This window comes from Anastrepha obliqua, chromosome 1, assembly GCF_027943255.1.
Source record: "Anastrepha obliqua isolate idAnaObli1 chromosome 1, idAnaObli1_1.0, whole genome shotgun sequence".
Lineage (NCBI taxonomy): Eukaryota > Metazoa > Arthropoda > Insecta > Diptera > Tephritidae > Anastrepha > Anastrepha obliqua.
In genome coordinates, this window is record NC_072892.1 from 71078330 (window position 1) to 71092249 (window position 13920).

Below are 13920 nucleotides of genomic sequence, written 5' to 3' on the forward strand. Positions count from 1 at the left end.
TATCGGATTTGTTTTTTTGGTTTTGGGCAAAACCCTTGAGTTCAGAATACAGCGATTGACACCATACGCTAGTTCCAATAGGAGGGCGACATGATTCCTGCAGCCACGATAGAACAGATGGTCTAAAAGTATTTGGTGCAGTACTTGCTGTTGGCAGCCAAAGTTCTTACTATTGAATAAACGATGATGATTTGCTTGATCTCTGGCCTACTTACTTACAACCCAACCGGAAATGGTAATATGGTTTATGGTTTAACTGGTTTAAATAAGCAGCCATTTTATAATATAACATGAAGTTCTCACCTCTCTTCCCTACAACCGACCTCGTGTTTCCTAAGTATAAGGTATAAGTATATTCATACATTCCCATTCACATGCGAGTCAGTTTTCAGTCGCAGCGGACAGACCCAGTCGATTGTGAGCGATGAGCTAACCTAACGGCTCTACTAAATTGATTTACGTCATTCCAACTAAAGAAGTATTCAAAAAGTGTTTTCTCCCCGAGGCCTACAATGCACTCCAGTACATTCAACCATAATACAATATTAAAACGATTACGAATCAATTGCAGTTAAAATGGTTTATATAATATATATTACTTTAAAGTACAAAATTTACAATATTGACAGTACCTCTTAGCGCATATATCAGAATTGAGTTAAAAAATAGGAGCTTGGAAAGGAAAAAGTGGGCCCTTTTTTGGCACACATTTCCCGCGTTCACAGCATACTGTTTCCCACATCGTCTAGGAGAAATCTAGGAAATATATTATCTGCGCTATCACTGTCGCCGTTGCTCAGACCCGTCACCGGCAGCTGTGGAGAATACAATCGCATATTTTGGAGTTTCTGTGTTGGAGAATGGCAATCATCACTGCAGGCTATCGATGACTCCCCGGTGCGAGGCAAATTTGTTGGCGACAAGTGTTGACTGCCAACGTGATGATTACCAATACCCATTTTATTACAAGATTCCACAACTATATCATCAATAGCTTTGGTGAGCAGCGCCTCGTCGACATTGCCAGTGATAGCTGAAATCTCAGCGCTGGCCGGGGAATTGTGAGCCTCATTTATATGCGCTTTCGTATTCTCTAGAAATTCTTTGATGAAACATTCCGATATATCATCGGCAGTATGGTCAAGTGTATGGTTATTCGTGCTATTTCCAATTTCATTTTCAGGCGTACGACTTTCAGCTTCATCTGGAAAACTCGGTAGTGGCTGACATTTGTGCGTTCGCTGTGAGACCTTATAGCGAAAGCTCTTTTGACACACATCACATTTGTAGGGCATGATGCCGGTGTGGATGCGCGTATGTACCAGAAAAGAAACCCGTTGTCGAAAACATTTGCCTAGAGGTATCAGAGAACTTAGAGCTTGTCTTTTAAGTAAATGCCTAGAAACTTACCACACACTTCACACTTGAACGGTTTTTCTCCGCTATGTATTCGTTCGTGATTGTGTAGAGTCGAAAGCTCCTTGAAAGCTCGGCCACAAGTTGAACACACATGTGGTTTTTCATTGCTATGATAGAGCAAGTGCTTGTGATACGATTGCTGGAAGGTAAAGGTGCGCGCACAAATCACACAAGTGTAAGGCATCTCGCCTGAAAGTAAGTGAGTGCATATGAAGCGTTATTACTAAAATGTAGAAAGTCGCAAATTATATACATATATTACTGATTTTAGCTTAACGTTAATATGTTTTGTAACGTACTTTGAAAAATCTAGATTAAATAGCACATTAGGTAAAGGTTGAAATTTTGCGATTACGGAATCGATTCTGACGTCAAATACAAGTTCACCGGTGAGCGAAAGGATTGCTTGATAACCTTAAAGGAGGACCGGATCCAGCCTCAATAGGATTAATAAACCGGCAACGGGTTCAGAGAAAACTCGTATGATGTGAATATTATCTTTAGAGGGCACCCGATATGTTACTGAATCTCAGGTCTGACGCTACGAAGCTACCACACAAGACAGGGAATATCTAATAATTATTACTCGTAGTTTCTTTATCACGACAATGAACCGACTCATACGTCTTAACTTATACGCGACCATTTGATTAAAAACAAAGACCTGTTCCCCATTATATGTCACCACTTGGCGGAACGCCTTTTGAGATGATTGAGGTTATAAGAGAGAATTGCGAAGAACTAACATGTTCTCGAAAGTTACCGCGCACAAAAACTCACTATTTGGTATACTTTATTCTTCGGTAGAATCAATTGCTCACATTTTTTCAAAGATGATGCCGGTTAAAACGTCTATGGTGAGCGCTTGAATGCCCAGCATACCATATATCACGCCATATATCCTTTTACTACAGAAAACCTTCAATGACCTCATAACTTCATGTATTAGACTTTTCAATTGGCCCTCTCGGTCGTTTGATAAAACTCCTATGGCTGGAACCATCTGAGGCCAACATTTGTTACATTATTCCCGATATACAGTTCCCTCAGCTCGTAAAAGTGTTTCAGAATCGGACCTCCAGGTTATGCTTCATTCAAGAAAGCCTCAACACCCATGTACCCAAAAATATAAATCTATACTCTATACTAATACTATAAAGAGGAAAACTTTGTTTGTTTGTTTGTTTGTTTGTAACGAATAGGCTCAAAAACTACTGGACCGATTTTAAAAATTCTTTCACCATTCGAAAACTACATTATCCAAGAGTAACATGGATTACATTTTATTTTGGAAAAAAATAGGGTTCCGTAAGATATTTGGATTTTTCGGACACAAACTGAAAAAAATCTTATATATAAAATAAAGTCAACTTTTTGTGTGTGTTCGCTAACCGGCCGTGTCTGCACCGAATCAAACCAAACTTACACACATTGCTAAGAAGGTATTGAAGATGGTTTCCGTATAGTTTGGATACCTATTGGTTGATAGGGCTCGAGATATAGGTCAAAACGTGGACCCAGGTAACCTTGGGATGTGTATGTACAATATAGGTATCAAATGGAAGCTGTTGGTGAATGCTTTAGTTCAGAGTATTTTTCATGCCGCTCCGTGACTAGGGTCTCGAGATAGAGATCAAAACGTGGAGCCTAGAATGTGTTTGTACAATATGGATATCAAATGAAAGCTGTTGATAAGTGCTTTAATACGGGGTAATTTTCATACCTATTGATGACTAGGGTCTCGAAATATATGCCAAAACGTGGACCCGCCGTGTCTTTGCACCGAATTAAACCAAACTTACACACATTGTTAAGTAGGTATTAAAAATGGGTTTCGTAAAGTTTGGTTGTAATTCGGAACACTGGCAACGGGTACAGCGTTCTTTTGAACCAGCCATAATGTCGTTTGCTTTTTTAACGCTTGGGGCGGAACTGAACTGTCAAATTGACAGTGTGAGTTACAATGTGTCAATATTTCTTTTTGATTTGGATGCCATAAGGAGAAGACGTAAGTGCAAAGTGTAAAAATTCTTTGTGAATTTTTTTGGAGTGGATTTTGGAACAGTGAATAATTTCTTACGAAATTTGAGAATTTAATGTGAAATTCGAATGTTCACATGAAATTATGTGTTCGTGGAAAAAAAAAATTTTTCGTTTTTTTTTTTGAAAAATATAAATGGATAATGGTTAAAAAAGCTCCAATGCTTAATAAAACATATAAATTGAAACGAAAAATTCATGGATGATCAGGAAAAAAGACGATTGTTTATTCTTATGCGTTGATTTGAAATTTAAAAACAATCTTCTTTTTTCCTGATTTTCAATTTATATTTTATATTTACTCAAAAACAAATAGAAAAACAAAAAATATTGTTTATGCCAAAGCGCTTGAATAAAGAATAAAGAAATAAATAATATGAAAATCATTTATTTTCTGTTCTAAACCATATCTATTCTATTTTAGTGTGCCCAGCGAAGCGGGCCGGGTGTGCTAGTAATATATATAAAAGTAAGTAAGTAAAAGTAAGTAAATACAATCACCGTTACTGTCATTTCATTGCAATGCCTTGTATACTCTTTGAATTGGAAAATCATAGTGAGATATGAAAGTACAACAGAGAATAGATTTTTTAGTCTTACCGCTACAATTCCGGCTGTTTGACGATTTTACTAAGATAGATTTTTAGTTTTGTATTTGGAAAGAGCGAACCATTAGAATATGCAACAGTTGATTTCTGTTGACTGTATTACTCAACCTGGTATCCTAGTAACGCTACCTTCAAAGTTCGAAAGAGCTTCATAACAAATAAAAGCGGACTGATGAATTAATTCTCATTTATACCATGGACTCTTTAACTGAAAATTTACTTTGGGAAGACAAAGAAATTAGATTCGACACACCAAATGTGTAAGTGCTCGTTAAATTAATTTACTAATTAAAATAGTAAAAAAGTTCTTCATAAATATCAATTCAGACAAAACCAGCTACGTAAAGGCGAAAAAGTTTTGGACACCATTTACCATATTGAGGATACCAAAGGCAATCCCGGTAATACAGGTCGCCTCTTAGCAACCAATTTGCGCATTATTTGGTATTCCTTATCGCACAAGAAATATAATTTGTGTTAGTCAGTGAGAAGCGAAAATATTTATATAAAAAAATTAAGTACTTAATCACGTTCAATCGATTTTTCCCACAATTTAGCTATCGGATTTGGCCGCTTTGTCAATACCAACACACGTTCGGTGGTGTCAAAAGTGGGTGGCCCTACACAAGCTCTCTACATACTGGCCACCGGCAGTAATACGCGCTTTGAATTCCTCTTCACCGATGTCTCTGGAGATACGGCGCGTAGGAATGCGCCAATTTTTCAAGGCATTTTCGAAATCTATCAGTATTACAACATTTATTTGTATACATAATATTTATTCGCGTAACTGTACCCTTTATCTTCAGATTATATCAACGCACATACCTGTATAGGGATTTGAAATTACGTGGCGCCATCCTACTATCGGGACAATTGATAATTATGCCAGATGAGTTGGTCTACAGTAATGTCAATGGGGTTTGGAATTTATCGAGCGATCAAGGCAACTTAGGTTCATTTGTGGTGACGAATATACGTTTAGTATGGTTTGCTGATGCAAATGATACCTTCAATATTAGCTTGCCATATTTGCAAATCGCGAACGTAAGTGTTTCATCAAGAATAAACTTGTTTTTGTTTATATTCTATTATATATTTATAAATTTCCACTTATTTCTCATTTATACTATCGATATTCCATGACAAGTAAAGCGGAATAGGTAGGAATTTTGCTCCACTTTAAATACAGTCTATGAAAAGGCTTCGATGCCAGGCTGGCCGCAATAACTGAGTGGGTTTCCATAACTACATAGGTACATATGTGACTGTCACTCAATTGCTCTGACAGCAGACGATAGAAAAAGTTCCTCTTATAGTAGTCGGTCCTCGATAAGCAGTTGTTGTTACTCAAGTGTATTTCTACCATTGAAAAGATTCTCATAAAAACTACTCGCCATTCGAAAGCGATATAAAACTATATGTAGGTCCCTCTATAAAGGCACACGCCACAAATTAGAAGAAATTTTCGGCTAAAAGATCTAACAATATATGTTATTCTTCTAAGTCGGAACTTGCATGCAGTATATCTTTTGCACTAACTCCGCCTCTAACTGAAGTTGAAGGACTAAGTTCGCCAATAGCTGAATTAACCGTACATAAACAAAACAGCTCCAAGAACCGTTATTGTTTCGGCTCAGTCCAGTCGCCGTCACCGCTGAATTAAATCTAATGGTCTCAGTCCCAATCATGTGTGATGTCTCAGCATTTATTCCTCGACTGTCCTGCTTTGTGAAGTAACCTAACCCTTAGTTTTTGATCGGTGTAAAAACCTCTTTAATTTTTTGTTCAATTATTTAATTTCGCTGCCGATATCTACACCTTATACTTTCTATAGATCCGCATTCGTGAATCGAAATATGGACCTGCACTTGTTATACAGACTGCCGAGACCGGGGGTGGATATGTACTCGGTTTTCGCATAGATCCCGCTGAACGTCTCAATGAAGTCTACAAGGAACTCATTTCGCTGCATGCCATCTATTCGGAGAACCCAAACTTTGGTGTACGTTACGACTCAGCCGAAGCCCAAAAACGTCTAGCCATCATTAAAGAGGCCGAGGAGTTCAAAACCGATGAATTTCAGGAGATCGATGAGCGCCAAGAACGTGAGGTTAACTCGAAGCTTAATACCTACTTGGCCGAGGGCACAGTAGTAGCCGGTACTGAAGCACCTGTACGAGAACCTGTCTATTGCAAGGAGTTGGGCTTTGCTATGGAACGTATACGTGAAGGCTACAAACTGCAAGATTTGTGGGATGTTTTGCCAAGAGTAGAGGGAGACTAAGAAGAAAATATGTAGTCAAGCGCAATATAGGTACGCTTCAAATAAAGAATGAAAAATATTTAAATAAGTTTTTTTTTACTCGATTTACTTCTCACCCGTATGCAAACGCTTGTGCTTTTTCAGAAAATATTTTGTAGTAAAGGTTTTCGCGCATTCATTACACTTCCACATTTTTGCACTTTCGACTGTGCTTTTACTTTGCAACTCCACAGTCGTACCACTAGGAGCTGCAGTCACTGTCTCTGATCCTTGTCCAACAGTTGGATTTGTATTGATTACTAATAGAACATTTGAATTCAACGGCGCCCCATCCACAGTATGCACAAAATCGCCGTTACTATTCAAATTTAACAAACTACCCGTTGCATTAGCCGTAACAGTCGTCGGCGCCGGTAACAACGTCAATGTGCCAAACGTGAATCCATTAGGTACTTGTGCCGGCACTTGAGTTGTATTCGCGGCCAATGTTATTTGATGTTGCTGCAATGACGGTTGTGCGGCAGATGGCGGCTGCAATATTTGTGTGCCACTATTTTCCCCCTTCAATGGCGTAGGCTGCGCTATACTAGGCATACCCTTGCTGGCAGTGGTCCCAACCTTGGTTTCTTTGTGTCGTATGCGATCACATATGTTCAGCTTGGGACTGTTGCCCGTGTAGGGCAAACACATTAGGTGGACCACTTTTAAATGTACACGTAGTGAACCCTTCATTTTGAATGTTTTCGAACAAAGATGGCATTTGAAATCGGGTTCTGAAGCGGAAGCGGTGGTGGGATTCGTTGTGAGATCGTTGCTGGTATGACTGACATTCTGATGGACTAGGCGAAAGTGCATATCACGCAGTTGCTCATCACGAAAGGTAAATTCGCAAATATCACATTGGGAAAGGGTGACCGCTGGTGCATTGCTGGTTTTGTCATTGTTACCCTCAGCAATTTGTGTATTACATGAAGCACTGACATTTGCCATTTCCACTATTTTTGGCATATCTACGACGATTTGTCGCGACTTTTTAGCGTTTTTCCCCCTATTTATTCGTTTCGTTGCCGCTGGTGAAGAGATCGCCACATCTTCCGTTTCTAATTTAACCTCTGGCTTTACCGTTGCTGTCTTTTTCACTGTTTGACTTGTACATGGACGATTAGTATCTTTCGCTTCGGCAGCTGCTGCTGCAGTTGCTGCTTCAGTTGATCCGGTCATCATGTCGGTGGTGTGACTAAACAGGTGAATGGTCAACTTGTCCAAACCCAAAAACAGCTCATGACAAATCGGGCAGACCAGCGGTCCGTTGGCGGCCTTTATTAGACTGACACGTAGGGCGTCAATGTTCGGAAAATTTGTTTGCGCACATAGCGGACACTTCAACGCCAACAATGAACACATTTTGCTGAAATTTCACAATATCACTTTTGGCTGTAAAATTAGACAAAATCTCTCACTTGAAGTCTGATGCATTCACAGAAGGTTTCCAAACGTGCTACATATATACATGCCACATCCGTTATTCTTTTATAGTAAATTAACTGTAATTTTAAGTTTTAATAAACTATTTTATTAAATATCACAATCGGTACCGAAAAACAATTCGACTGAACAAGAACACGTCTTTCGTACACGTGAAAGAATTTCTTTTTAAGAAAGCGGCCCAAAGAAATATATGCATATTTGAGTTTTCTAAAAATAAACTAAAATTCTGTATTAAAAATGAAAAACGAAAATTTTCTCTCTTTCGGCCTATAAAATTTTCATTTGGCCATTCGTTGTCGATCCTACAGCAGCTGTTGGTGCCGTTGTTTTCATCGCTATCGATCCTCCTCATCTCATGCTGTTTGCACACATTCTCACATGTGTAATAATGGATATGTTTGCATTTTCCGAGCAACTTTATTCGTTACTTCCAAATTCTACTCAGCTATACTCTTTTGAAATGATTTTGTTGTGGTTAATTTTAACCTGATTCCAACTATGTAGCCACTATTTCTTTTTACCTTAACTTTTGTAAACAATTTAATTTAATGTTAGGCTCTGAGAGCTACGAAAATTCATGTATAGGGAATTTTTAAAATGTTTTCGAAAGAGCAGCAGCCGAGCAATGCTATGTACATATATGATTACACTGGTCGACATGGTTTTTGCCACTCGGATTACGTATGCTAATTACTTTACCGCATACTCTCATTATAAAGCAGAAATAATTTTTTTATATCACCCAGATAGCTACTTATTATATTACTCGATTTTCTTATAATTTACCGTACTTAGTGTCAAATTGTAATCGTGGTTAGTAACTTATCATGCAAAAGAAGTGCATCAATCATTGAACGAAAAGTTTTTGCTGTGGATTTCGTGAACTAAATTCAAAGGATAAAAATCGATTTTTTTTTTGCATGTTATTGTAGTAAAACATTTCAAAAATACCGTGTTAAAATTTTAAGTCAATCCGAGCAAAACTTTTTAAGTTATAGAGCATAAAGCCGAGCCGCCTCAAACATCTGCCGAGACGCAGCAGTTGCGCGCGTAATCCGTTACAAACTTTAAACGCGGTTTTCTCGAACCTTTTTTTTTAAAGTGCGTAGTCATTGGCATTTGAAAACTACTCAACCGATCCTTTTGAAATTTTGCACACATATTTTACATATAAAAAACCTCCCCCCAACGTTTTTTTTCGCCATTTTTTTTATATTAAGGTGGTTTTACACCTACAAAATGGCGGCATTTTTTCGTCAAAAATCACTTTTTACTTCAAACGACTACCAAATGGCTGAAAATGAAAATAAATCGTCAAAATAAACGTTGGGGGGGGGAAGTTTAACTCATACTTTAACTAAATTATTCGACTTTTTTGATTTCAGATGATTCTACGCTGAGATATGCTGACTACTGCAAAATGTATTCTTGAAATGTTACTTTATAATATGCAACAACTTTTAATAAACTGACTTGAACCGTTTCGCTACAATAAATTCATGAAAAAAGTGTTTTTTTAGCGTTTATCCCTTACCCCCCCTCCTTAATTGGTTGTATAGATATATTGATTTTCATATTTTGATCAATATGTCAATAAGTTATTTCCTTCAAATCGGTGCATATTTCATTGGGATCGGGCAAGCGATACACTCAGTAAAGGGGATTAAATATTTTAGTGTGGCATATTTATATAATTATGACAAAGAAAACTGTATAAATACTAATGGGATGAAAAATCCCGGGTCTAACATGTTTTTTGTTCAAAATTAGCTTTATTCATCAACGTAATTTCCATCAAGAACAACGCAATCATTACAGAGCCGGTCAAACATTTCAATACCACTTTTGAAGAACGATTTAACTTTTGCCTCGAAATAGGCTTCAGTTTCAGCGATAACCTCTTCATTCGAACCAAAATTTTTTACCGGCGAGCATTTTTTAGGTCTGCGAACAGGCAGCAGTCGCTGGAAGCCAAATCTGGCGAATATGGTGGACGCGGGAGCAATTCGACGTTCAATTCACGTAGTTTTGACATTGTTTTGATTAAGTTGTGACACATTGCGTTGTCTTGGTAAAACAAAATGATGATCAAGTGCACCCACTTTGAACAGAGCTTTCTCATAGTCAAATGCTCATGCAATATAAAGTCAACACATTCTTTAGATATCTTTAAGATGTCAGCTAACTCACTCAATTTCTTTTTTTGATTATTCAAAACGATTTTGTGGGTTTTTTTGATGTTTTTTCATGTAAACGTCCACTGCATCGGTTCCACCATCATCTACGGCCACGTTAGAAGTCAGCAAACCATCGTTTTATTGTTGTTTTGGATGAAGAAGAGTCCCCATAACGCTTTTCAAGCCATGGCTTCGCTTGAACGGTATTTTTCCCATCATTGATTCATTTAAAATTGACTAATAGTAAACGCGAATAAAACAAAGTGTCTTCCGCCGGCAACCAAGTAGAAAATAGTATTAGGAATCGGCTCTAACACCAATAATCATGTATGCAGGTAAGGCCTAAAAATCCCACAGGAAATCACTCTTGCTAATAAGTGGTAAATTGGACTTTGAGGTTTCTGATCATGCCGTATATGGCTCAGAAGCATGGACGATGGCATCCAAATAAGAATAATATTAGAATTAGACGACATTAGAATTTCCGAGAGAATATTTCACGTAGTATCCGCCGGCAGAAAAAGAGAACCTCATCTGCCTTGGAAAGACCAAGTGGAGAAAAGCTTGCGCTTGACCGTAGGGACAGCACCTTAGAATGTCACGGTATAGCTGTCCGGTTAGGCGATGCCGAGCTCGAAATTTACAATATACATATATATACCCCCGTCACCTGCTGCCCAGCAGGATATCATCCTGAAATTGGTGGGCTCATCAAAGGCGAAAACTGATTGGTAATAGGTGACGAGGATCCCCCAGCCCCCAGAGGGAGTCTCCCTGGTCTCCTACGCTGACGATTCCACGATAATGGCGTCGGGTAGTTACATTGGTGGCCTGTGCGCCAAAGTGAACGATTACCTTACCAGTCTTTCTCACTTTTTCACTGCGAGTAATCTACAACTTTCCCTGCTAAGTTCACGGCGACCCTCTTCACCACCTGGACTCAATTACAGCTCGAAGTCAAAGTCGACGAAACACCAGCACCGACTGTGAACAACCCCAAAGTTTTGGTAGTAGCCCCTAGACTGTTTGCTCTCCTTCTCTGCTATTGCTACCTAAGCCAAAAACCGAAACAAATCGTTAGCCGGCAGTACTTGGGGCAAAGTCAAAGAAATTTTGCTGGCGACATTTAAAGCAATTGGCCGGCCGGTTCTAAATAACGCTGCTCCTGTCTGGTCGCCTAGAACTAGTGATACGCAGTGAACAAAACTACACACATGCCAAAATACTGCTATTCGGACAGCGACGGGATGCTTACTGATGTGCCCTCTACAACACCTACATAATGAATCACAGATGCTTCCTGTAAAAGAGCACATCAAACTGCTCAGCAAACAGTTTATACTAGGGTGCTAACGCAGGTTGGACCAGAGCCGCCTCCCAGGTACGTCAAGAAGCGCCTCTTCAACTACTCCGACGAGATCCAGGACAAAACAGACCGACAATTACTGGACCGGACAGTGTTTAAACAGACAATTAACAACATTCATCAGGAGACACTTACCACCTTCTTAAGCTCCCGACCCCCAAATGCCGTAATCGGAGTCCAACCACCACTTTTTCATATCCCCCAATAAACGCACTCATCTTACACCCCTCTCTTTGTGGACCCAACCTGTCGAAACAGCAAGTTTCTTGGGTCTACCGTTAGATGTGCTAGACGAAGACGACCCGTAATCTAGATTGCACTGACAGGGTTTAGTATGCTACTACATGCTGCTACAGGTCGGCAATTACTGGACCGGACGGTGTATAGATAGACTATAAACGACATTCGTCGGGAGACTTATCTTCTTAAAGCCCCTAAACCTTCTTAAGCTCCCGAGCCCCGAATGCCGTTGTCGGAGTCCAACCACCACACATACCAGACGAAGAGCTCCAGCTATCCCGAGACTCCCGCGTAACCTTGGTACAATTACGTTCTGGATATTGTAGCAGGTTAAATTCCTACTTGTCCAAAATTGACCCCGACATACCAAACGTATGACCGGCATGCGAAAGCACAACACACGACACTATTACCTTTTCACATGGCCCTTCAAACCCATTCATCTAACACCCCTCTCCCTCTGTACCCAACCTGTCGAAACAGCAAGTTTTTTGGGCCCATCGTTAGATGAACTAGACGAAGACGACCGGTGATCTACTTAACACTGACAGGGATGCTACAACAACAATATTAATTAATGTTCCATTTGTTGCTATTAGAAAAAACGTTTTCTTCATTTTCGTGTTTCACCGAGATTCGAACTTACGTTCTCTCTGAATTCCGAATGGTAGTCACGCACCAACCCATTCGGCTACGGCGACCGCTCCTACATTAACTTCAACAAAACTAATTGGGTCGGCTTCGCGGAATTCACCGAGGACACCTTCACCGACCGATGTGCGCGTAAGCAAAGACGCATTCCGCAAGGCGAAGTAGCCGTTCTAGCAAATGCGCGTGACAACCTACACCAGCCTGATCCCGGAAACCCGGAGATTCGGCAAACCCGTCAGCCACAGAAGTGGAAAAAATTGGCTGAGTACCTGAAAACCTGCAATGAGAGTAAGCTCTGATCCACCGTAAGACCGCAGCACTCACAGTTAGCCACTGCACCTTGCCAGATAATATCCAATAGTCCACCCTCCCGCCGGTATTGAAAATGTGGTTCGCGATCCCTTGCACTCAAACATTTCATATTAAACCAAGGGCTTTTGAAAACGACTTTGTCTTCGACACAGACATTTTTATTACACTGTCAAGTTTTTCAAGATTTGTCATTTCTCCTCGTTGTTTAGGTTTAATAGATATTTTGATTTTTCTTTTTCTTTAAGCATTACTTTTGCGAGCAGGTTTATATTTTCTTTTTCATTCAGCGCTCTATCTGTGTTTAATATCTGTTTAATTGGCATATGATCAGACCATACTTTCGATTCGATTTCAAATCTTTCAACATAGCTCAACCCTTCGTGCGAAACTACACAGATGTCATTTACAGAGTTGCCTACTGCTCTTATAAGCGTAAAATTGCCTTCCTCATCATCAACTGTTCTGTCATTCAAAAGAGGTCCTTTTGCCGATGTCTGCTTTGAAAGTGGTTATGTACATGTCCTCGATCTCTTGTTGTCTATTTCCAATTCTGACATTCAAGTCACCCATAACAACTGCAATTTTCTCTGGAGTTTTCTGGAAAATGCCTTCACAAGTAATGTTTTTATTGTTGTAGCAGCATAAACATTCCCCATACTTACATACTGGGATTGCTGCTGAAGTGACAGTCCTTGGCCGGATAAAAATCCAGGTCGTTCCGGTTACGTAGAACCGACTGTCGTGGGAACGAAAAATAATGTTGTTCCCCTTTACGTTAAATCTTCGACTATATCGACGAGAGCCAGGACCAAATACAACAGCAACTAACATGCCCTCTTAAACCCACCCATTCCCCTAACACCCTCTCCGACTGGACCCAACCCATCGAAACATCATGTCTCGTGGGACTACCGTTACTATCCGCACAACAACAAAACAAACCGTATTTTCAAATATCAACTGAAGCCAACTCAATTAACTTTTCGCCTTGGCACGATCTTGTCGAAGCGCTAAATTTCCTAGCCCGACCGTTAGATAGCTTCGTTAACCAAACTTAATAGGACACAAATCTAGGCGGGGCTTAACAAAGCCATTAAAACAAAAACAATAATAAGAAGCGAAAGTAAATAAAAACCATTTGCTTTATTATTGAATTCAATATTGATTATATTTGTTATTGAGTTCTTTTATGTATTTTTATTTTCCGTTTAATACATTTCACTTTTTTGATTTGTTTAAACTAATGTTTAAATGTTATGCAATAGTTTACAACTAAATTACGAGTAAATATATTTCAAATATTCCATACATATATTTTTAAGTAATATTAATAATATTTGTATTTATATATAT

At 39.2% G+C, this 13920-nt stretch overlaps 2 protein-coding genes across 3 annotated transcripts; one reads left to right on the forward strand and one right to left on the reverse strand.

The window, feature by feature from the left end:
• Nucleotides 1-620: 620 nt before the first annotated feature.
• LOC129235707 (zinc finger protein ZFP2) lies at nt 621-8320 on the reverse strand. 2 transcript variants are annotated; one of them, XM_054869700.1, is made up of 5 exons: nt 7929-7948; nt 7794-7877; nt 6450-7741; nt 1411-1608; nt 621-1354 (listed from the first exon to the last, which is right to left on the reverse strand). In XM_054869700.1, exons 3-5 carry the CDS (start codon nt 7735-7737, stop codon nt 720-722), a joined length of 2121 nt encoding a protein of 706 aa, XP_054725675.1. In that variant the 5' UTR covers nt 7738-7741; nt 7794-7877; nt 7929-7948; the 3' UTR covers nt 621-719. The 2 variants fall into 2 exon arrangements, with proteins under 2 accessions (XP_054725675.1, XP_054725674.1); XM_054869699.1 differs by having other exon boundaries at nt 6450-8320.
• LOC129235708 (Bardet-Biedl syndrome 5 protein homolog) lies at nt 4240-6376 on the forward strand. Its single transcript, XM_054869701.1, has 5 exons — nt 4240-4327; nt 4395-4543; nt 4625-4814; nt 4877-5114; nt 5905-6376. Exons 1-5 carry the CDS (start codon nt 4263-4265, stop codon nt 6352-6354), a joined length of 1092 nt encoding a protein of 363 aa, XP_054725676.1. The 5' UTR covers nt 4240-4262; the 3' UTR covers nt 6355-6376.
• Nucleotides 8321-13920: the final 5600 nt, after the last annotated feature.